This window comes from Glandiceps talaboti, chromosome 6 (assembly GCF_964340395.1).
Source record: "Glandiceps talaboti chromosome 6, keGlaTala1.1, whole genome shotgun sequence".
NCBI lineage: Eukaryota > Metazoa > Hemichordata > Enteropneusta > Spengelidae > Glandiceps > Glandiceps talaboti.
The window spans coordinates 21,825,592-21,850,927 of NC_135554.1; the positions used below are offsets into that span (position 1 = coordinate 21,825,592).

At 34.8% G+C, this 25,336-nt stretch overlaps 1 protein-coding gene across 1 annotated transcript in view; it reads right to left on the reverse strand.

Moving 5' to 3' along the window:
- Positions 1–25,336, reverse strand: part of LOC144436562 (trafficking protein particle complex subunit 5-like) — a 38,284-nt gene that overhangs the window by 7,294 nt on the left and 5,654 nt on the right. The window contains exons 4-6 of the mRNA XM_078125379.1: positions 22,863–22,920; positions 20,594–20,653; positions 416–480 (exon numbers count right to left, since the gene is read on the reverse strand). Of these exons, the coding sequence (XP_077981505.1) occupies positions 416–480; positions 20,594–20,653; positions 22,863–22,920 (183 nt within the window). The remainder of the gene's footprint in view (positions 1–415; positions 481–20,593; positions 20,654–22,862; positions 22,921–25,336) is intronic.

Genomic DNA, 25,336 nt, shown 5'->3' on the forward strand with positions numbered 1-25,336 from the left:
TTTATAAGATATCCTAATACCAGTTTTGAGTTCAGCCAAAAGGGAACTGGCAAACCCGCCATGTTGAATGTTGCATCATGGGAAATGTGATAATAAATACTAACCAATTAGTATTGTAAACAATGTTGATACATTGTTTGTAACCACAAATAATCAATTCACAGTTACCCCGACAATTGTGGGAGGTTAATTTTATCAGTAGCTCCAGATTAGGTATTACAATAACCACAGATAATCCCATAGGCCTTTGTGTCTGAGCATGCTTAGTCTGGATTGCAAGTTCCCTATTGTAAGTGATGGTCAAGTATACATCAGTAACTGTGAGTTTTAATATGTAGGAAAAAATACATCCCAAAAACATACAAACTCAGCTTGTGCCCCTTTAAATATATGCATGCATATATTATATACTTACAAAATTACAACCATTGAGTACAGCCTCTACAATACCGGCAGTAAATGCAGCACAGTTCAGTCCACCTACAAAGAAATTACAACAAGAGTTCATTGAACTTCCACTGTTCTATCTCAATCAAAACTGTTTTTTTTTAACACCACCATTGTGAAAACTGCGGACAATGTCTTTTTGATAACAATGATAATTGTCATGTAATATAAACCATTGAATCTTTACAATGCTATGAATGATTCAACTGTGTAACTTTTTTACTCAGAATAATAATTATGTTTTCTATTGAATTATTTTGTATTGTGACCGTTCTTTTTACTTGTCATTTCAAGTTTGTTACAGGAACCTTGATAAATTCACTGTGATCTTTCTGTACAACCACTCAAAGGTCATGTGTTGTCCTCTCTCTGGCTTTGTGCAGATACGACACAAATTAGGACACTTCCATGGAAATTTCAAGGAAATTGATCTTTCTTGCTTTGAGTTGAAAGAACGACAATCAGAGCATTTGCCCTGGATATTTACGGCAAATTTCTTGTGTTGATTAGCGAAAACAAAAATTGGCACACTTCCATGGAAACTTCCAGCAAACTGATCTTCTTTCTTTTGTGTTGAGAGATCACCAATCAAAATATTTCCTTGGAAATTCCATATACAAAATGTATACTGTATAATATTTACTCTTTACTTGTTGTTCTGTGTTGTTTGGGAACAATGAACTTAACCACTGCCTACAATGATTGCAATCATTTTTTTGAATACTGTGAAGTTGTATTTCGTTCAGATTTTGCTGGGAGGCTTGGCATGATAAGCACATACATCATATAGTTTCCATAAAGTAACACTGATTTTTAAATTTAAACCAGCAACAGAAATGTATTCTGAATTAACTTAGTCTAGACTGCATTAACTTTATATTATACAAGATGATTAAAATATGGATCAACTTTGTGGTATCCATACCAAAAAGATAAGTTATTCATTAATTTTCAACATCATAGTAACATTGAAAACCGATCAACTGCAGCAAAGTGTAAGTATTACATTGTAATGTGACAGTTACCTACAGTGTTTATTTTAAGGGCAATAAGTAGGCAAAATCTATCTGAATTTCTAAGTCATTTTACCAGGGTTCCCTACCAGTGTTTTTGCTAAGGGTGGTAAGTAGCTAAAATCTACCTGAGTTCCCCTGTCATTTTACCAGGGTTCCCTACCAGTGTTTTCACTAAGGGTGGTAAGTAAGTAAAATCGACCAGGATTCCCCTGTCATTTTACCAGGGTTTCCTACCAGTGTTTTTGCTATGGGTGGTAAGTAGGTAAAATCAACCAGAATTCCCCAGTCATTTTACAAGGGTTTCCTACCAGTGTTTTCGCTAAGGGTGGTAAGTAGGTAAAATCGACCAGAATTCCCCAGTCATTTTACAAGGGTTCCCTACCAGTGTTTTCGCTAAGGGTGGTAAGTAGGTAAAATCCACCAGGGTTCACCATACATTTTACCGAGGTTACTGAACAAAATTATGGTAGATTATATGGGGAAACAATGTCAGTTTCCCCTTTGTGCTACTCAGGATTCCCCTATCTTATAAAAAACACTGAACTAAGCTAACATTATAAAAAAGTTAATGTCTTCATTTTACTGTGACATGTGTTCACCTCAGGATTCCTTTTTTGAAAGTGCTTTAGAGTCGTTGACCTCTTCCTTGAAGGTCAGGAGGAGGTGTCCTTTTTTGGAGGTGATGATTGTAACATTCAAGAACAGTAATGATGGCCTTTAGAATACAAAAACCACTTTGATACTATTTCTTGAAGTTGTTTAAAATGCCATTTCTTTTCATCACGAGAGTATTCACAACATAAAGAGGGATTTAGCATCCCTATTGTGCTGTTCAGAGAGAACAATTAACAACACACAAACATGTTTTGTATTTTGTTTGACTGACCAAAAGGTTATTGCGACTTTTAACTTGTACTTGAAAGTTTCAAACTAGCTTTAACTTAGTCTCGGTTACCCAGACTTCCAACTGCTGGGGACTCTACTATGAGACAACCCAGAAGAGAGTTGGGGGGAAACATAATCCAAAGTCACCCACTTTGATTCGCTTTCCAAGAACAGTGCATACTGGAGAATACTTCATGTTCAACATTGCAGGCTGAATGATCTAGGTACCTTTACAACAGGTTATCATGTCTCAAGCTGCTCATACATCTTTTAATGACAACTAAATGTACATCCCCTGTAAGCCCATTTTTCATGATTTGTAAGAAATGTACTATGAATTCCAGTGCAGCGACTTTGGATTATGGTTCCAAAGCTTAGGAAACTCACTAACGTAACCACACGTTGCCATGATGATGATGAGGAACAAAGAGAATTCTGGGCCTTTAAAGGTCAGGGTTTATAATGATAATAATATTGGTTTTTATGTAGCGTTTTCCCACCCAGTCTGGGTGCTCAAAGCACTTTACAATTATTACCCCTGGCTCAGATCTATAGTGGCACAATGGCCCTTTATACTTCCTCAACTCTCTGGGGGAGCATACAATCCATTGCAGCCTTTATAAGCACATAGGATTAAAGCATTCACATTGCAACCTCTATCCTACCAGGTCCCCAATTATACAGCTGGGTTGACTGAGGCACAGTCGTGGTTCAAATTTTGCCCAAAGACTTTAGCCACTCATAAACAAATGGTATCAATGGGGGCTTGAAACTGCAACCTGCAGATTCCAAGCCGGCCACTCTAACATTCGCCCATCATGACTCCATAGTTTCAGTCACTGGCTCTTGGATTATTTTTATGTTATCAGTGGGGCTATAAAGATTAGAGAGGATAGCTCTATAGTTCATGGCTAACTTGTTCTATAGTTCTGTCAGACAACTAAATCTTAATCCTAATTCACACTGGGCCTTTAAGTTAAAATCTTCCATCTTGGACTTTGCAACATCAACATTATCAATGGGGGAAAAGGGCCAGTGTACATATAAAAGTCAGAAAGTGAAGGGTGAGAAATGTTCATACAATGTCCTTTTTCTGACATTACTGTTTTGCATCGAAAATATACATGTTTATGAAAACAGAAGTAGCAAAACAAAGAAAGTTGAAGACAAGATGTAGCCAGTCTTTTGGCACAGGGGATAAACAATCATATCGTGCTGTCCATGAAAAACAAAAAAATTGATGTGATACACGCTTCCAAAGTGTAAGATTATGGTGAATGAAAACAAACACAGACAGACAATAGTGTGATTTTTAAAACTCTATGCAGTATACATTTCTCTTACACGTGTAATAAGGATGTTTTGAATTGAGGTTTGGAAGTCATCCAATGTTGACTTGTAGGTACTTCAGATGTGATGGTCTAATAACAACGTTGGATACTGCACATACCAATGGCAGACAGTCTGACATATGGTTGCTGCCTCACAGACAGCGTTGGAAATCATTCCTAGACAGGTTAAATGCTCACAAAACAAGCAATACAATGCAAGCCAGTTATGTTGAAACATGTCTGGCTCAACAAAAATCTTACTTAATAAGATATTTTCACCACTAGCAAATTTATGATTTTAGTCTTGAGTTAGTTCTCAAAGGCTAATGTTTACAAATTACTAGACTGGTACATCGTATTCATGTACAAGAAGACATTTTAGGCACTAGTATTTTCTTGTTTTTTGTTTTCCAGTGAAAATAAGTGAAAATACGTCTTTAGAGAAAATTTCCAGGTTTACAGTATTGTTTAACCTCATCATCTGGAGAAATAAATTTTTACAAACATTTGCTACATCTTATCGTCTGGCTTCACAAAAATTAACATAGCTGTATCTTATTGTTTTACTAAGGGTGATGCCATTTTTTTCCGACTGACCCAAATTTTCACCTCCGACATCAAAATAAAAAAAATGTTTTTATTTTCGCCCACCCTTAATATTTTGCTGAACAGTGCCCTCTCTGGCAAGAATAAGGAATTATCTGGACTCTTGCGTCATCTGCAGTCATGGTGGTGACGACGACACTTATTCATGAACAGCGCATTTCTTTCATGATGGAAGTTATTCAAGTAGGGGGACTAAGAACATGCCAATTGTGTAGAGAAGCTGGGAAAGGGTTTGTTACCAGGAATCGAATAAAAAAGAAGATAGAGAGGAGGAAAAGGAAAGGCAGAGAAACATAAAGAAGACGTTTTTTACATTTTTTTTACATTTTTTTACATTGACCGACCGGTCGACCCATAGTTGCCATGAAAAAGAAATGGGAAACATAAAAAGAATAGAGTCACCCTAATATAGCTAAATCTTATTGTCTGGCTCAATAAAAATCTTACCAACATTGCTACACCTGGTACAACAAACAATTGCTACATTTTAATTCATTTACATACCTGAAGAAAGTATATGTTGTTACAATGTATGTGATTTGGCTACAATCTGCTATAATAATGGTATTGGTAATGTCAACACATAGTATTTTTAGTATGATTTTTGTCATACAAGATGTTGAAAAGAAGCAGCGTTGCAAGATTTTTTTTGAGCCAGATGACAAAATGAAACAATGTTGGTATGATCTGTCACACCAGGCGATAAAAATATGCAGTGTTGGTAGGATTTATGTTGGAAAAGATGACAAAAAAAATGTAGCAGGAGTTTTGTTGCACCAGACAACTTTTTTTGTTTGAAGTCAACTGACTTCCATTGTATGATGGATACACAGTGTAAGTGAAATGTACTAATATGAAACAATTCATCATGTGTTGAAGTAACTCTCAACTCTGATCTCCTAAGTGGGGTGGTTAAAATCTGATAAAGTAAGTTCAGTCACGAATTCTGAACTTTTTCTCACTACACAAAGCTGATGAAAAACACATAAACATGTAAGTTTAGAAGAAACAAGTCTTAGATCACCTTACAGTGTTATTTACATATTGTTGTAATCAGTGTGTATCTGCAACATTTCTTCCTTTTTTTTTTAAATGCAAAAGGAAAGGAAAGAGTGCATCATTTACAGCGTTTTTACGTCTTTCAATTTTTTTTTCATCAAATCTGACAATCTGACGACACGTCCAGCCTTCATTTCTTAACATCTCAGTGTGTGTTTTTCCTGTTTTTTTATCCTTGTTTTTCAGTTTGTCATCTCCCGTTGCTTATCCTTAGACTCACTGCTAGGTTGGATATTTATACCAAAGATAATCAAAGTTGGCTAAAAGTGGCCTTGAGTTGTCTGTATCTTACTGTCTGTTTTCTGTTTTCAATTTTATCCCTTGTGATATGACTGAAGACAACCAGTAGTCAAAAGATTCCTCAACAAACAAGACAAGCCAACACGTACACCAGCATGTTTAGATTCCTCAATATTTTTCGTCACGCCACATGCACGATAAGTTGTGCCTCTTTGAAAGTACATCTTTGAACAGAAAATATGGAATTTATACCCTAGATGGTTTTCCTATGTCACATGACATTGCACACCTATGTCATTGGTTCTGTTGGGATCGAAATATCCAAAATTTAGTTATCATTATTTTCCCCATTTTTGTCTTAAATTAAACTTGCGAAGGTAAAACTATATTAATCTCCAACATTTCCATCGTTCAACAGGAAAATACCTACAAATCACCATTACTCATCTTTGACTCGTAGTGACAAGGCCCCTTATGTTACTCATATTTTCCTTGGCTAAATCATTAAATGACAACCATATTGAAGAATAATTTCTAATCTTTTGACTCATAGTGACAAGGCCCCTTATGTTACTCATATTTTCCTTGGTTAAATGACAACAATATTGAATACTAGTAATTACTCATCTTTGATTTGTCGTGACAAGGCCCCTTATGTTACTCATATTTTCCTTGGCTAAATGACAACAATATTGAATAATTACTCATCTTTGACTCGTAGTGACAAGGCCCCTTATGTTACTCATATTTTCCTTGGCTAAATGTCAAACAATATTGAGGAATAATTACTCGTCTTTGACTCGTAGTGACAAGGCCCCTTATGTTACTCATATTTTCCTTGGCTAAATAAAAACATTACTGTGGAATAATATCTCTGTATAGATATCAACTGACTTCCTCTTCTGTGTTGTCATGGCGATAAGCAGGTAAATTATAGACTTTTTCCTCATTAGAATTGTGGTTACAACTTCAGAATAAATGGCACCAGTTTTCAGGTATCTGATACCTATTACCAGAATACCGCTACAAGTAGGGATTCCATTCCTACATTATTCCTGCACCATAACCACCTTTTGTTATTTTAGTGATACCAAACTAAGTATATCAATTTCTGTTTGTCATTCTGTAAGTCACACAGGGATAGCTCAGATAAGATTGTTGTCAGGCAGACAGCAAATGTATGTATGTCTGTGTCTGACCCTAGCCTTTCTTTCACCTACATCTTCAGACCGGCAGCTGCCTGTCTCTATTTTCTTCTAAATCTCATGCACATTCCTTCTTGTTTGTGTACTTAACTTGTTTTCCACTTGTCACTCTAACACTTAGACAAGTGGATCTGACATGACTTGATAAGCCTGGCAGTCACCATCAAGTTTTTTTTCACCCCTCAAACTGAAGCTCAGTAACAAACCCATTATGAAAAACTTCAGAGGTTCTCTTCTCTAACCTGTCAAGGTAATCTCTAGCTCACTTGAGATTCCTTCTAATACAAACATACTACAAGCATAATATAATGGATTGGAATGTATGGAGAGTCCTTGGGGGCTGTGGAGGTGCTAACTTAGGTCTTAACATTGTATTCTTCTTCCATATAGATACTCAGTGCTGAATTTCTAGCGTAGAGCAAACACACCAGTGTATATAAACATGGTATTCATTTAAAAAAAAAAAGTTTTGCAAGTCCACCACACTGTCTGTACTTAGACAAAGACGCAAAGTGCATACCAGCCTGATCTTGGTAATTCTCAGGCCTTTTCAACAATAGCTTGGCATGTTGAACAACGATTGGATAATTGATAAAGCTATTTACCAGGTTAGGTACTGACGGTTTTCACTACAACCAGATGCAATTTCATCAAAGATGGTCTGTTTCTTCATTAAATTATAATATATGGTAGTTCGGATGACCCTTCAGTTTCTGACGAAGTCATCACTCAGTTGCAAGAAAGAGAGGGACTAATTCGGCACACATGAGCAGTTCTGGGGATCGAAAATTTATGGTTCGTTTGTTACACGGAGAGACGACCATGCATTAATGCATGTCCTTCTTGGGATTTCCTCACTGATGTTTCACACGAACCTAACTGGGTGTGAAACTCATGAATTCACGCTCTGCAGGTTGAGCAGGAACTTTGTAATTACTGTGTCACAACTTGTGGATCACTACACCTGATAGCCAGAGAAGATAAGAATAGGTAAGAATTCCTTTGCACCCTTCATCTATTTGTCAAATACTGATACATCTATTATCTAAACTCCACTGACACAATAACCTTACCCCGTAAAGTTTTGCGAATTTCGCTTTATTTTTGTTGTTATAAACATGATTTATGCTGTTGGAGAGGCAACATATTGAATGCAGTATGAAAGCTTCAATGGGGGTCTACTGTCAGAGGTCTCATGTTGCTAAACTTTCTAAGTACAGTACGTAGTACCTGAAATCTTGGGAAACTCTTTGCTAAAATATTTTCTCTGCTCCAATTTGCAAATACAGCACTCTTGGAAAACCAATAAAGGATAAGGTCTAGATGAAATCTTGTCAAGTTCTTAGCTCATAGTGGAAGGGTGGGGGTGGGGGTGGGGGCGTACAGTCTTACAGTCTTCATTATAAGTCTTGGGAGAGCCATTCACTGTAGCTAGAATATGAAACCAATAGAGAATGCCTAGATAAGAAGGGGGGGGGGATTGGTTTGACTACACTCTGAGTCTGAGCTATAGTTCAGAAATGCCTTTTTTGCTGCCACAATGGAAAATGCCATATGAGGAGAAGGCCTAGATGAGACCTTTCCTTGAGTTCTTAGCCAATTGGGGAGGAGGAGAACTCTACATCTTTGCACTACCTAACTTTGTAAACTACAATGTGAAGGCTAATGATTGACACATGTGTTAACTCAGCCTGTCCACATCCCTACATTGTTGTTGTCATTACATTTCATGAAGGTGTTAAAATCCCCTGGGTTTGTTGGCTGCCAATAGATGTTTACCTATGAACTAATGGGTACTGTATACAGTTACTCAGTCTCAAATCCACTCTCTATTGTAGCCCATGTAGAAATATTGACCGAGTTGATGGAGTGTATATAGTTTGAGAATCAATTACTTGAACAACAAAATTGGCAACCTTGTGAGCTTCCATCCGTGCCTCTTTGAAGCCAGCCAGGTGTGCCAAGTCAAGTCTGTTGCATTCTCAATGAACTTGACCAAGTCAAGCGTGAAGAGGACATGTATTTGAGGTTCCAAAGCTAGCCACAGGTGAGCTATGAAAATAATTTAATCTAAAAAAAAAAGTCACAAGTAATCAAGTGCTGTTCTGGTCTGTTGAATTGAACAGTTTTTGAAGTATTATTTAATGAAGAAATTCACAGGTCTGCTACCTGACACAGAATACCAGAAATTCACAGCTATACAGGGCTACATATCAAGTTTTGTCCCCTTGTAAATGCTCTCAGTGGTTCTCTAAAGACCGTTCACACCTGTTATCCATTCTCTATTGATACACAACAATGAATTACTTTCTATGCTAAAATGGCAATAGAAACTACCAAAAGCAATGTTATTATGGTTTCTGAATATGGGTGATTACCCAACAACTAAAGGGGTGCCATTTCTATTCACTAAAAATAACACATATACACATAAAAAGAAAACACGACAAACAAAGATGTCAAAACAAAACAGCATAACAGAAGATTACAATTCATTGAGAACTCCAAGCAACCATAGCTATATATAATTACTCACAGATTATCACACTATTTCTTTATTCAGATAATATTTAGATAGTGAAAAATCTTCATGGTAAAAGAATTTTTTTGGGGAAGGAAAGTGACAAGTTCAGACTTCTATAAAATAAGAAATGTTAATACAGACAGGACAGAATTTTTTGGCGGGAAACAATGTGTCGTACGCTGTTCATCACTCTTGCTATATATTGAGATAATATGTGAGGATAAGTTTTCAGGGCATTTTTTCAGAAGAATGAAGTACACCTGGTTTAGAATTTTACATGAGAAAATATTAGACAGAAAATTTGGGTGGGATGCATTCTTTGTGAAATTGCAATAGACATTTACAACTTTGTACATGTATGAAAATGTGTCATACGCTGTTGCTCACACTTGCTATATTGAGTAAATATCTAAAAGGGGATACACGTTTTGAGACAAATGCAGATAGATTTTGAATGTTACTTGAGGAATGATATGAGAAATAAATTTTTAGTGGAAAGATGCTTTGCGGAATTATAATGAGGAGCTAACATTTTTGTATAAATATGTGTTGTATGCTGTCGGCAAATCTATTGAACTGTTATAAGGCATATGCTGGCAGGCAAACTACCCAACCCATTCAACTGTAATTTAAGGTACGCCGACAGACAAACTAATATATCGTATGTTGACAGCCAAATTATCAGGCCAAATTATCAGGCTCTAATCTGTTATACACTATACTGGTAAGCTAATGATTGAACTCTAATATATCACACATTGGCAGCCATACTATTGGGCTATGGTGTCATCATACCTTTACAGGCAAACTTTTGAACTATAATGTATATCGATGGCTAAATTATCAAACTGTAACGTGTCTTACATTGGCAAGCAAGCTATTAAAGACTGTAATATCATCTGCTTGCAACCACATTACCTGACTTTGATGTGTTGTTTACTGGTAAGAAAAGTATAGGACTGTCATGTGTCATTTGCTGGCAGCCAAAATATTGGACTATAGTGTGTCATATGTTGATAGACAAACCGTTGGACTGTAACAGTGATAAAGATCACCTTACAGTTCACATAACTCAAATTCTTGTTCAATTACTGTAATTTTCACCTCATTACCAGGACACAGATTAATATGGTCTGAAGATATGACAATCTGGCCATTATCATAAAAAACAAGTAAACAGTGATACAAAAGGTACGTGTTTGGTCAGAGTACACTTTAGACTCAATCTCCACACCTCTTAAAAGTATTGTTCTATTTTACAGGTGCGAGTTGTTTATGTTCAATTTCTCAAGTTTGATAAATAATTGACATATTTCTGTTGGACAATTACACACCTTTTTTGTTTTTTGCACACCTATTTTTTCACTCGTAAATAAATATCTTGACCTTTATGCTGACTACCCTATAGCATTACTGCTTTGTGGCGATTTCATACTTTTTGTCAAAATATGAAAATTTACATATTTCTGTATTTTGGCAATATTTCCAAATTTATTCGTGCTAAGTTTGACTCATTTTTTAAAACCAAAATTCACATTTCTACACTTAATTTGCATACCATTGATGAGATCATCACAATCTTCACATACAATCAAAGTACCCACATGAAACTTAGATGTTTCAAAACTAATATATTTTTCCAACTCGTGTACATTGGGTGATGCCACTTGCGTGTACTAAGTTTGTCTCATTTACTACTCCAAGACTTGTGTGTCTCAGTCTGCCTGAATACAAGAATTCATTTATTACACTCATTTACTCCAGCAATACAAGTCAAGCGATATAATATCCTCATACTACACTTTTTTCCACACACTAGTAAATAAAAATTTTCACTCACGTTTATCATAAGTAGTTTTCATTTTTGCAAAACTCATCTACTCAGCAGTGCCTCAAAGTGACAACTTGCTTGTACTAAGTTTGTCTCACATACCATTCTATCCATACTTGTTTTATCAGGAAATAAATGTATATTTTGCAAACTTGGGTATTCTAGAGATGTCTCTAGCTACAGAACTTGCACTCTTGCTAGCAACCCAAGCTAATTACCATAATGTACTGCTTCTATAACCTCAGGAAGGTCACTATGGCTTCTGGGGTACTCCATCTGGGAATGCTGGAACAAGCTCATCAGTACCACAAAACCACTAATATTCCCTACTTGTTAATTGTAAAAATAGGACAAAACCTACCTATCTTTATCAACTCTATTCAACTGCGCTTGTACTGGTAGTGACTTTATTCTTTCAGTGCACTCCATAAATCATGCATGTCAAGTCAAGTCTATCGATCAGAATAGGGAGACAATTCAGTCATCACAACTAAAGAAATCTGAAGGATAGAAGCTGAACTTTTATTGAAAATTAGCTGATCGGTTAAAAAAAGGAAACTATTTATACCTGTCATTAGTTGCATTGAACATAAGCTGCCAAGGTCGTCTCCCTGATAACTAGCTTGGTATTGACTCCAAACACTACCACTGATGTGTCATTGACAGATAGGTGCAAAAACCATAATAATTTGAGAGACCAGATAGGTGTTTACATTAAGGAGGGTTACACCAAACACACATTTCACTTATGCTTGTTGGTGTAAAGGTGTGTGGTACTTCTTACGGCAATAGTAGATTACTCCAGAGACTTATGAGAGAACAGTCTTTTTAAAAATAGTCCATTAACCCATCCCCTGGGTTTTTTGTCTGATTGACCATGTAGATGGTTTATATGGCCTCTACCTGGGGAAACCACATTATACCATTGGACTCAGTTATTGGAGTTCATTATCATCACCATCGGTTTTTCTAAAGTAAACTACTTCATGTATCCCACTTCTTGAGAGATAGTTTACACTACACCCCTTTTCAAGTTTTAATCTTCCTTTAGAAGAGTCACCAACATCAGTGTTAATGTTAATGTCTCCAGAACTCCAATAGCAGAAGGTGAAATTTGATGAAGTTTACACACTTTTACTATAGAACCTTTATAACAAAATAGGGCAAGTCATATTGTTATATTTCTGATAAATTCAGTGTTTTTTGCAAAGTTTTGGGACCCTGATGATGTCAGAAGGACAACTTCCATTCTTATATAATGGATGACAAAGTCAAACTTGATACACTGAACTTTCAGTATTATAGATCCATCAAACTTGATATTCTGAACTTTCAGAACAGATGCCAAACTTGATATTCTGAACAGATGCCAAACTTGATATACTGAACTGATGCCAAACTTGATATACTGAAATTTTCATATAGATCCATCAAACTTGATATTCTGAACTTTCTGAACAGATGCCAAACTTGATATTCTGAACTGATGCCAAACTTGATATACTGAACTTTCAGTATTATAGATCCATCAAACTTGATATTCTGAACTTTCTGAACAGATGCCAAACTTGATATTCTGAACTGATGCCAAACTTGATATACTGAACTTTCAGTATTATAGATCCATCAAACTTGATATTCTGAACTGATGCCAAACTTGATATACTCTACTTTCAGTATTATAGATCCATCAAACTTGATATACTGAACTTTCTCAACAGATGCCAAACTTGATATACAGAACTTTCAGTATAGATACGTCAAACTTGACATACTGGACTTTTGTCATATTTGATACACCAAACTTGATATACTGAACTTTCTGTATAGATACGTTAAACCATAGACAGTGGAGGGGATATTCTCAATGTTTTTTGTACAGTGGCATCAAAATTGATATAGTGAACGTCAATAGCGATATGTCATACTTGATATTCTGGACTAACTGTACAGTCAAATTAAACATTCAAATTGTAATGTCTCTCATAAATTTCAATACACCACTCACTTCATTCAGCTTGTAAAGATATCAACATTAAATATGAATTCTATTGATCTGACATACATTAATTTATCAACATTTTCACACAATCACACAAAGAAAATACTTAATAGAGTTTGTCATCTCAAAAAAATTATTTGAGGAAAAGGTGTTTAAATTAGTAATATTTCTTACCTAGGAAACTGTGAGATTGTTTTTAAACGTATGATCAATCTTTGGTTTATCTCCTTACAATTATTGCGATAACAGACAGATAAGGTATGATAACTAAACAGATATAAGAACGTTCCTTTAAGAAATAAATTCAAAATTTCAGAGATAACAATCAAAAATCAAACTATGAAGCTTTCAACAAATTTATGATACATAGTTAAACTTTCAACAGTGAAAACACCTTTGAAATCAATATTTTCACTCTACTGGTACTTAGAGCTGGCGACATGCCAGAGGTGCATGGGGATAGGGGTAGAGTAGGTATGTGTACTTCCATAGGTGACCACAATGTTTGGCAGTTTAAACAGGATGCAGAGATGTATTGTGATCTGTATTTATTGCTAGTAATCTTTTAAAGCAACATGCTAATCTGAAAATAAAATTTACTCTAATTTTGTAACAGTCAGTGGAACTATGAGTCACCTTTGATGTGACGTTATTTCGCCACGGTGACAGATGTAAACAAAAGAGAGAAATAATCCCTGATGTAACATAAGGACAGCGTTAGTCGCATTAAATTCTTTTCAGACAGTTCCGGCTATGTGTAGTTTAGATACAAAATACAATTATAGTGTTGCATTAACCCTTGTGGACTCTCATATCAATGGTTTTATATCATCATACTATTATCTTTTTTTTCTCAAACCATTGTATAAAAGTTGTGCTAAAAACATGTCAGAGGAAACTACGGATTTACAGTGACGTAAAAAATTTAAAATCATTCCGCTACACTTATATTGCTTGGAAATCTGCCAATTATTCAATTCAACTCTCATGGCACAGAATATCGACAAATACTCAAATACTTTTTTTTTTGATAATGAAATAACATAAATATCAAGAAATTTTTTTGTAAGGATATTGAACACATAGAAGTGTGGTTTCAGTTTGAAGAATACGTAATGATTTTATTTTTTTTATGTCCAAATTTTGATGGAAACAAAATCTGGGTATATAATCGCAAGTACGACGTCTGCAGATTGTCTTAATTTTGGCACAACAATCTTAAAGGAACATGGGCGGGATCTGCATATTTTTTCATGTTGTATTGGTTTTATATGAAATTATGTTATTGTACTAACAGAAACATGTTTAATCATCAATAATAACTATTTGACCTGTAACATACCACTTAGGCAACCAAATGAATGATTCAATGACATAATTTTGGGGCATACCCCAAAATTACTGTTGATGTCAGAATTGTACAGAAAATGCATATGTGTCAAAGATATACGGAGATCTTAAACTCAGTCAAAATAATTGACTCAAATATAATACTGGATAACTTGTATTTACATATTCAACATTTAGACAAAATAGTGTCACAAGTTGGACTGTGTCCCTTTAATACTACTGCCACAATTCAATTTTAATCAACCCAAAATGGCTCACGTTACTTTTTTTCTTAAAAATTCCTTGCTAACCGTTGAACTTTTTGTTCAACAATCTACTTCAAATTTCAATAACCAATACAAAATTGAAAAAAAAATTCTTGGCATACATTGTAATTTTGGTCCAACATTCTTACAACACTACCAACGTAATTAAAAAACAAACCAAAATTAACCAAAGCTGAAATGGCTGTGTCTTCTTAAAGGCCTAAATGCGTATAAAATATGGGTTGGATTAAGATGACGTTTACTATGGCTCACAGAGAAGGAAGAAATCACTCTGGGGAGAGCTTACAGAGTTGTTATTGCCTAATGTTGGACTATGCTATTATGAATATACAGCAAAGAAATCTGCCACTCTATTTTTGAAAATAGTTGCATTTTGGGGACTGCATTCTTGAAAATGTTGGCTTGATACACGGTAAGACACTAACCCGTAATACAAAATTAGCTCTTTAATAACCTGACGAGTGATTCCTTTTTTAGGCAACACACTACAACCAATGCTTGGTATGTTTACGAGAGACGGAAAAAACCCTGAATATAGATAAAAGATATGTGGTATCAATACCCAGACTTCTATATCAGTCACCCCATCCCTCAAAATTTTCCATCAATGACCTTGAAAATATCTGTAACTTTTAATAGTACACTACATATTTCACCTGTAACCAAATAAGTTGTAAAAGTATAAATTTAAACCTTCTGGAAGACTGATGATGTTATATGTCCATATTTATCATATCAGGATGTCTAAACACTATTATATTACAATGAAGGAAACACGAGTGTTGGCTACTGTCAACAAACATGTTATGATTTATACTCCCTGTGTGATATGAATTATTAAAAGCTGGCCATAAGTGGTGACATGGTACCACCGCAGAGTGCCAATTCATATAAATATCATAAAAAAGAACAAGTGAGTTGGCACATTTTTATAGTCGTTTAAAATATGTAACACAGCACCTTGGCCTGTCTGGGGGTCAGGCTATGCTATGATATGGGTGACATTGTTAAACATTCTTATGTGATACCCTAGTTGGAGGTCTGTACTGGTATGCCCAGTCATGCTGTACCATACAATCTGTCACTAGAACACAACACTGTACATCCATATTATGAAATTTGATTAACCTACCCTGGCAATTCCGCTCTTTAAATCAGCCCAAATGGTCGCAGGATCAAGCTATAAAGGAACTACTAACACAAATTTAACTATGATCCTAAAATAAAAACATACCCCACTTAGACAAAATTCTTGCCATGAATCGCCTAATTGGTACCTTAAACGTGGTTTTATGACTGTGGATTACAACAAGAACTGGCGTTTTATGATTTATTCACACAGAAGTCACTGTATAAGTTTCTTGTTTGATAGTCTTACTAGTATGCATGATGAACTTTGGTAGCAGTTACCTACTTATTAGGGGTATTTACATTCAAAGGTGGTATCTTGTATGGACTCACTCACTATACCGGTATATCAAGGCAATGTGTCTTAATCGCTACCTAGTACCTATATGGAGGTAGTGTCTTAAAGGGCTATGTTTCAATCCCAGGACAGGTCATCGCATTAATGGTTTTTACATTCAAAGGTGGTGTCGTGTATGGGCTCATGTATGTCTTAATCACTACCTATATCGGAGCAGTGTCTTAAAGGCCTATGTTTCAATCCCGGGACAGGTCATCACATTAATGTTTTTTACATTCGAGGGTGGTGTCTTGTACAGGCTCATGTATGTCATCACTACCTATATGGAGGCAGTGTATCAAAGGGCTATGTTCCAATTGCAGGTAATTAGATTAGTGGTTTTACATTCAAAGGTGGAATCTTGTATGAACTCATGTATGTCTTAATTACTACCTACATGAAGGTTTGTTATGTTACAATCCCTGTCATCACATTAGTGTTATCTTAATAAGGATTACATGGGATCATAATTCCTTTGCTCTGGATCAACTTTTTCTATAGCTCTGTCAAACAACCAGTTTTCACACCCAGATTTTAATCCTAATCCAAAGTGGGCCTTTAAAGGGCTAGCATGTTTGTTTCAATTCAATCCCAGTCATCACATTAGTGTTATCTTAGGATTACATGTGATCATCATTATTTTGCTCTGGATCAACTTTTTTGACAACTCTATCAAACAACCAGTTTTCACACCTAGATTTTTTAATCCTGATCTGGAGTGGGCCTTTAAAGGGATATGGACTTCCGCTTGATCTGAATATCTTTCTGTTTTATTTATGGTTTCCATCTTAAGAATTCTGTACGTTATAATACTTTCATGTTTAATTAACATTAGTAGTAACCATGACAATTGTAGCATAGCAGTTTAGAACCACACCAAACCAAACAAATTCAATCACAAAATTTTTGCGTATATGCCAAAATTACATCAGGATTGTTGAGATAATGCACATGTATGAACCTGCCAATGCTGTATGGATAAGAATATTTTCATGTGATTTCAAAACATACATCAATAGAAATTTGATACGACATAAGTTTAACGAAAGTATTTAACGTTTAGATTAAAATCGTGTTTTACCTTGGCCCTTGTCCTTTTTTAATAGCTTTCTACATATGAAAGTTATGTCTTACATAGCCTTAAAACTTTGATGACTCTCGCAGGACCTGAGTGAACTTTATTGGCTACATGTATATCTAGTTGCTACATTTCAATCAGGATACATGTTGAAAACGGCACCCATCACTGGACTTCTTGCAGCCCTCATCAGAGTTCAGTCAACTCTTGATAAATTCATGGGAGGCATAAAGACTAATATCTTTTTACAAGGAAGGGTATTTAAGATCACTACTGCATTTTCTGGTAAAGTGTCTTTTGAATATTACAACCAATATGTAAACTGGATTCAGCTGTTTTAAAAATGTTTCTGATTGATTGATAGATTGATTTTTGGATGAACGATGGCTAAAACTGAAAAGAACTATCCAGTGTCAATAAACGTCATCACTATATTATACACTGTTTTATTTTGGCACATGTTGCTATTTTTACAATTCTGTGATCAGCAAGTGGTATATTGTGTTTTATGGCTGAGTGTACAGGATATGTACCATATAGCCATGCACAATATGTGAAAATCACAGATGTTGGGCTTGATTATAAATATAGATCACGGCATGTATTCATAATTAGTTTGGAATGAATTACCGAGGAACTGAACAAATGGACAGGTTTTTACAGCCACTATCTATGCTCAATAAATTTCATATATATAATTTACACCATACACAAAATATAATATAAATTATATACACAAATGTGACAATACAGTATATATAAAATATACATGTACAAAATCTACAAAAAAGTAAACTGCTTTCATATACAGTATATAACATATATACATTATATATACACTACAAAACATATTATATGCACAATAATGGCAGTTATTGTGTATTTAACATGTTTTGTAGTTATCTTTTCTGAACTGTATATTTTGTGTTGTACAAGCTCTTTGGGACTGTGGCCTTTATTGCAAACAAACTATATATCTATTCTATATACATAATAATTATATATTGTGTACAAAATATATAATATATAAACTACATTTGGTACACAGCATATATACATTATAGACACAATATATAACATAAACACTATATACAAAACATATTATATACACAATATATAACACTGTATACAAATATATAATGTATATGCACTATATGTACAATATGTAATATATAACATGTATACATTACACACAATATATACCATATATACAACTATATAAACTACACACATTGTTCACTTGTTAGCAAACAATGGACTTGAATGACACAAGATAATATATCAGCATAGTAAGGGAATGTATTTGATTTCCAGTAATGGGTACACTAAAATATTTGGTTATTACTTCCAGTACACACTTACATTACATGGTTTAATTTGATAGACATTTTTTTCAAGGTTGTTACAGAAAGTTGCTAATTTGATTGGACATGAGCAAATTTAGAAAATGGCAGTATTTGATTGGCTGTAAATGACCTTATGATCTAAAAGCCAATATTCCATTGGCTAAAAGGTATTAAACAGCCAAATCTGATTGGTTATCAGCACATGTGAACACCTGGTCATCACTGCTGTACAAAAGAACTGACTTTCATTGGCTGATAATAACAGAGCACCTGTACAATTGATAGCAATGTATAGGAATATGTCTGATTGGTCATAAATTGTGACAAGATGCTACTGAGAGGCACAGAAAAGCTACTGTTGGCAAAAAAAAAAGGTATTTGACAGCTGAATCTGATTGGTTGTAAGGACAGGTGAACACCTGGTCATCACTACTGTACAGCATTCACTAGCTGATATTAATATATAGTATACAGTAGTACATGTTCAACACAACATTTTCAATGTCAGCTATCTCTATTTGTATAATATACTCTGATTTATTACATATTGTGATAAAGTGCTGAGAATAGTAGAATATGTTATGATTTCACATATTTAAGAAGATCAGATGTTAGGATTTATATCATCTGCCATGTGCCACAATTTGTGACATCTTACACCATTGTTTTACTCAATTGTTGTCATCAAGGCCAGTATTGCACCAAGGAAATGACTAAATAGAAATTTACACAACAATAGGTTGGGATTACTAAATGGTTGTGTTACGAAAGTATGCAACCTTGGAATGGGTAGGTGAGCTTTACCACTGAGAATACTGAATCTTCTAGGAAATGAAGATAAGTAAACAATGTTTTTACATCTCACTGTCTGGGAATGTAGGATGTAGGTGTGTATGATGAGACAAGAGTGACTGAACTTCAACTTGTGTAGGACGTAGGTATGACGGGACAAGAGTGACTGAACTTCAACTTGTGTAGGTTGTACAGTAGGTATGTCATGACAAGAGTGACTGAACTTCAACTTGTGTAGGATGTAGGTATGTCATGACAAGAGTGACTAAACTTCAACTTGTGTAGGTTGTACAGTAGGTATGTCATGACAAGAGTGACTGAACTTCAACTTGTGTAGGATGTAGGTATGTCATGACAAGAGTGACTAAACTTCAACTTGTGTAGGTTGTACAGTAGGTATGTCATGACAAGAGTGACTGAACTTCAACTTGTGTAGGATGTAGGTATGTCATGACAAAAGTGACCGAACTTCAACTTGTGCAGGATGTAGGTATGTCATGACAAGAGTGACTGAACTTCAACTTGACTCACCAAGTGTATAATTCACTATATTGGCCAAGACAGAAAATCTTTCTGAATCCATTAACATTTCCTTATCAGTAGCATTTACACAAGCACATCTCGAAGCATATGACAGTAATCTTTACGCTTGGGTTTGGAAACCCTAGTAACTGAGAGGGGAAAGAAGGCAAAATTTGCACAAAAGTATATACCTTGAATCATAATATTGGTGGGAACCCTGCTAACAGAATAGGGAAATCTGGTACAACTTATATAGGTTTCAACACCTTGTACTATAATTTTGGTTGGGAACCCTGATAACAGAGGTCTGAAATCTGGCACAACTTGCATGGATTTCCTTAAGCTTGTACACAATTTTGGTGGGGACACTGTTAACAAAGAAGGGAAATCTCATAAACTTTCACAGATTTCCATACTGCCTAGCATATTTTTGGTTGGCACACTTCCTGAAAAAAAATATTTTCTGAAAAAATGTATTTCATTTCCTTTGGCATATGAAATACACTATTCAGACACTATTGAATCATAGACAGTGAAGGGGACTGTCTATGATCGAATGGGGTATTTATATGAACCTATCATATACACACACGTTTGATACAATGGAATAATAATGGCGTACACTTACCTTTATCTTTTGGTACTGATATAAATTTATTGACGAGAGATTCTTTCTCGATAATATAGTCTGGGTGAGAAATATGTTAAGGATTACAAATTAATAAAATATTAATAATAAGTTTTCAATTGCTGAATGCAATCTACAAGTTAAGAACATCTGATATGTAATGTGAAATTCAATATCACATGCATCAAATTTGCAGTTGATGACTTTAGAATATTTTCATTTCAAATACAAAAATTTTGAGGAAAAAATTATATATATATATATGGCTGGCAGTAGACTAGTTTTTCGTGTACCTATGATTTTGGAGAATTTTTTCTACAACTGACTCATTAATTCCTTTCTGAAAACTATGACAAACTTTAAGGTTGTTCTGTAAAATCTTAGCTGATTGAGCCAATATCCAATCCTGTCTGTTTGATAAACTACCCAATCTTGGTTGTTTGAGGCCATACCCCCAATCCTGAAACTACAACGATACCAATAATACCAATCATGTGTATCAGAGGAGAAGGATGCTTGATTAAGTGCAAATAATCGATCAAACAGTAACAAAACAGATGACAAGACTGATCACAATCTACAAAACTAACTAATCTATAAAACATGCTAATAAGAGTTGAAAAACAGGAAGACAAATTGGGTAAAAAGGAAAACGAAACAAAGAATAATTGCAGACAAGAGGAAGTGGTAAAATTGGTATGATGTCGGCGATGTCTTAATGTTACTCTTTTAGACAAGATGACCATTCACAGACAATACTAATGTTTTGAGGGAATTACACTTGTCTCAAGGTAGTTGATGTTCAGTGATTCGAGATAATCACAATTGTCCAATAAACAATTCCTACAATCTATCATTATCTGACGACTGAAATCATGACAATGTACGAGATAGTCGGGAACTTCAGAAAGAACTTCAAATAAGCTGACAATGAATCATTTCTTCTTCTGTTTTTCAAGGTCAAGTGAAGATTTCAGTTATGTGAAAGCTACATTGAATTTCAAGAGATTTAAAAGCCAAAGAAAGTTTAAAAAAAGAGACCTCACAGAATAGACATAAATTCTGCTGCTATGAGTTATAGCTAGTCTCAACCTAATGGCCTTGTGTGTTCTTTTTATTTCAACAGTTACTAGAAAGACATTAAGATATTCATACATTTATTTTAGAACATTCAGTTTAAAAGCATTCACAGACAGACTTCTAGAAATGAATACTCTTGCAGCTGTAAGTTATGACTAATCATAATGTTACCCCTTTCAGTATCGGACATGAAAAATGCAGTTTTCATTTTTTTTTCTGATTTTGGGGTAAAATTTGATATTTTTTAACCAATATGTTTACATGCTTCCCTTCATAACATTTTTCTGTTACATTCCAGTCTAAAATCAAATTGAAACAAGTCAAAAAGTGACATGAAATCAAATTTTATTAACATTATTTTTGACAGAATGCATTTTGCACTTTGCAAGTTGATCATATCTCTTGACACTGAACTGTGCTTATTCTATCTGTAAATTTATTTAATCAATGTAGTAAAAGAGGTTTGAAGATGGTTGTGTCAATCATCTTGTCGCACAACTACCTGTACTGAAAGAATTTCTCTTTGTTGATTTTGCAAAGCTAATTTTAAAGCTTACCTTTTTTCATGTGATGCTTCAGTTCAAATGCTCAGTTGGAGCAGTTGCTATGGTAGTGATCATGGTTACTATGGATTACTATTTCTGTGTCAAATTTCTATCCTATAGATAATTATACTTAATTTATTATGGCCAACGAAACCTTTCATAAGCTATTGGTATATTTGTTGTCAAGGATGTTAAAGGATTTTCGAGTTAACTTTGAATTGTCAATTATCTGGCCTTCTCACAATCATACTTATTTTGATCCAAAGTACTTTGGTTAATCAGTTGCTGTGAGCATGGTCATGGTTGCTATGCTCCTTTGTTAAGCAGTTGCTATAGGCATGGTCATGGTTGCTATGTTCTTGTGTTAAGCAGTTGCTATAGGCATGGTCATGGTTGCTATGTTCCTGTGTTAAGCAGTTGCTATGAGCATGGTCATGATTGCTATGCTCCTTTGTTAAGCATTTGCTATGGGCATGGTCATGGTTGCTATGTTCCTGTGTTAAGCAGTTGCTATGGGCATGGTCATAGTTGCTATGCTCCTTTGTTAAACAGTTGCTATGGGCATGGTCATGGTTGCTATGATCTTTTGTTAAGCAGTTGCTATGGACATGCTCCTCTGTTCCTGTTTTTGAATGAAAGGATACAGGTCTTCTCATCATCATTGGCATGTTCTAATTTGTCTGCTTCTTTTCCAAATAAAGTCTGCAACGACAAAACAGATGCTCAGTGAACAATCATGATTAATCTACCAGTTCTACTCAGCAGTTCAAATCAGTAAGGAATGTTTGCTTACTTTTTTGGTCCCAATCTTGTATGACTTGCATTTCTTCCAAGCATCTTATTTCAACTATAGAATGTTTTAATCTTAGTCGACGACTTCATTTCTTTGTTTGAAAAGCCAAAATATTTCACCAGCACTTTCGGACTATTTATAATTTTCACTCTTTTTAGTCCATCTTAACTTGAGATGTCTAATGTTTCTTACATTATGGTTGGTGACAGAAGTCTGTCATATGACTGAAATGAAAAGATCACACGCTGAGAAGAACTTTCACCATTCCTATTGAGTTTTTGGGTGGGGTTATTTAACTTCTATATATAAAGTAGTGCATTTAGAGTTGTGTCTTGTAATCGGTAGGAACTCTCTTTGTGTTGTTTGCAATCCCATTCTGTCTACCACAAATTGATATTTTTATTTATTGGAAGTGACCATTAACAAGTGTTAGTTAATGGCTCATAATGGGGAGACTACAGTAGGGTCAATATACTGCCTTTCTTAGATCCCCCAGCTTATACTTCAGTCTGACCCCGTGTGACCTCTCAACACTTAACTATTTATTGGACAATCTGACTCCTGTAGTAATCACATTACTTGTCTTCATTCTAACATCTACATTTTGTGTAGAACAGAAAATCAAACTAAATCACACGCACACGGCTAATGGTTCTTTGGACCCTGTCTGACTTTTGACTGTTCGAAGATCCTGAACATACAAGACAGGCTAGCCAGGATATAGCTACAAAGTGGGTAATAACCTTTACCTTTGGTACACTGATTATGAGTGTCTGGACTTCCTGACTGTTATTATTTTCTTCAATGTCTCATACTTTTAACATTTTGTCAAAATTTTACGCGGGTGAAATATTTCAATATGTTAATTTTGAGTGATTTCAGATATTGACGATGGGAATAATATCGAAAATATGCAACTTTGAAAGTATTCTCAACTTAGCTTTTAAATGTTGCCATGATGACATCTAAAAAGTCAACAGAAATGTTAGTTTCCTGAAATGTGTAAATATCACACGTTACTTTTCTGTGATTTCAGGGTTTTACAGTGTGAATCATACTGAATACACTTGGCGCATACTCAACTTTCAAAACGTTTTCACGTTTACTGTTGATGCAGTTTTGCAATACAATGATGAAATTTTTATAATCTACCAAATTTAGCCCGAGTAAAATATGTTTGACAAATGTTAATTTTAAGTAATTTCAAGTTTTTACATTTAGATATTATTTCCAAATATTTTTCTTTGTTCAGCCAAGGAAAATATGAGTGACCTAAGGGGCCTTGTCACTATGAGTCGCTAGACATGTAGTGACAAACCCTTAGGTCACAAGTATTTTCCAGCTGAATGGAGAAAAACTTTACGGAATAATATAATTATCCCTCCCCAAGTATAATGCATGAATATTTGGGAAAAATAATGGCGATTTGGAACATTTTGACTTGTATTTCAAGCACAGAACCATGTAGCAGTGACATAGACAGGAGTTCTTGTGATATCGAACAACTGGGCTTAAGGGTATATAATCCATATTTTCTGTTCAAAGACAATATGTACATGGTATAATCATGTATCATAAATCCCCCAGTTGTCAGCTTTATTGTAATGCAGTAATGCCTTGATGAAATATGAAATATAATCAAAAGTTTTACATTTGTAAAAATATGTCAATATCTGAAAACATTAATTTCAAGTAATTTCATCTTTTGACGATGAGAATCCTAAAAAAGATGCAACTTTTAATATTTTTCCTAATGAAATTTATAAATGCTGTACATGTGTGAATAATAAAACATAAATTAAAGTATCAATTAATTGATCGATCGATTGATTGAAATAAATCAATCGATCGATCAATCAGTTTATTTTAGTACAAGGCCTCAGCCACTTACACAAAGTAGTTGTACAAGTAATATATGTATGTCTGTGTGTTGGCCTGGCAGGGTACATGTGCACTAACTTTTGAGTCAAACTCTGGTTAATCAAGAAATTTGAACTCTTCTGTGTTTACATCAGTGTGTTCTTGCTAAGGCTTCCTTGCATGCAAGTTGACTCTGGTGGTTAAATTATCTATGTTGCACCATAGATCCTACATATGTAGGGTCTATGGTTGCACAACTGTATATCCAAAAGTTGTTCATAAAATAGTATAAATATACTTTTGAAAAAATAAAAAGCTAAATTATGAGAAGTGCTATGTCAATTTTCCCTTTGTGTTTGAGTTTGATGCATATGCAAATTATGTTTGTAAACAGTTCAAAGACGCAAGTCCAGTCACCATCTTGGAAAGACAGAGCTCAAAATTAACAGTAGTACCGTGTCCACA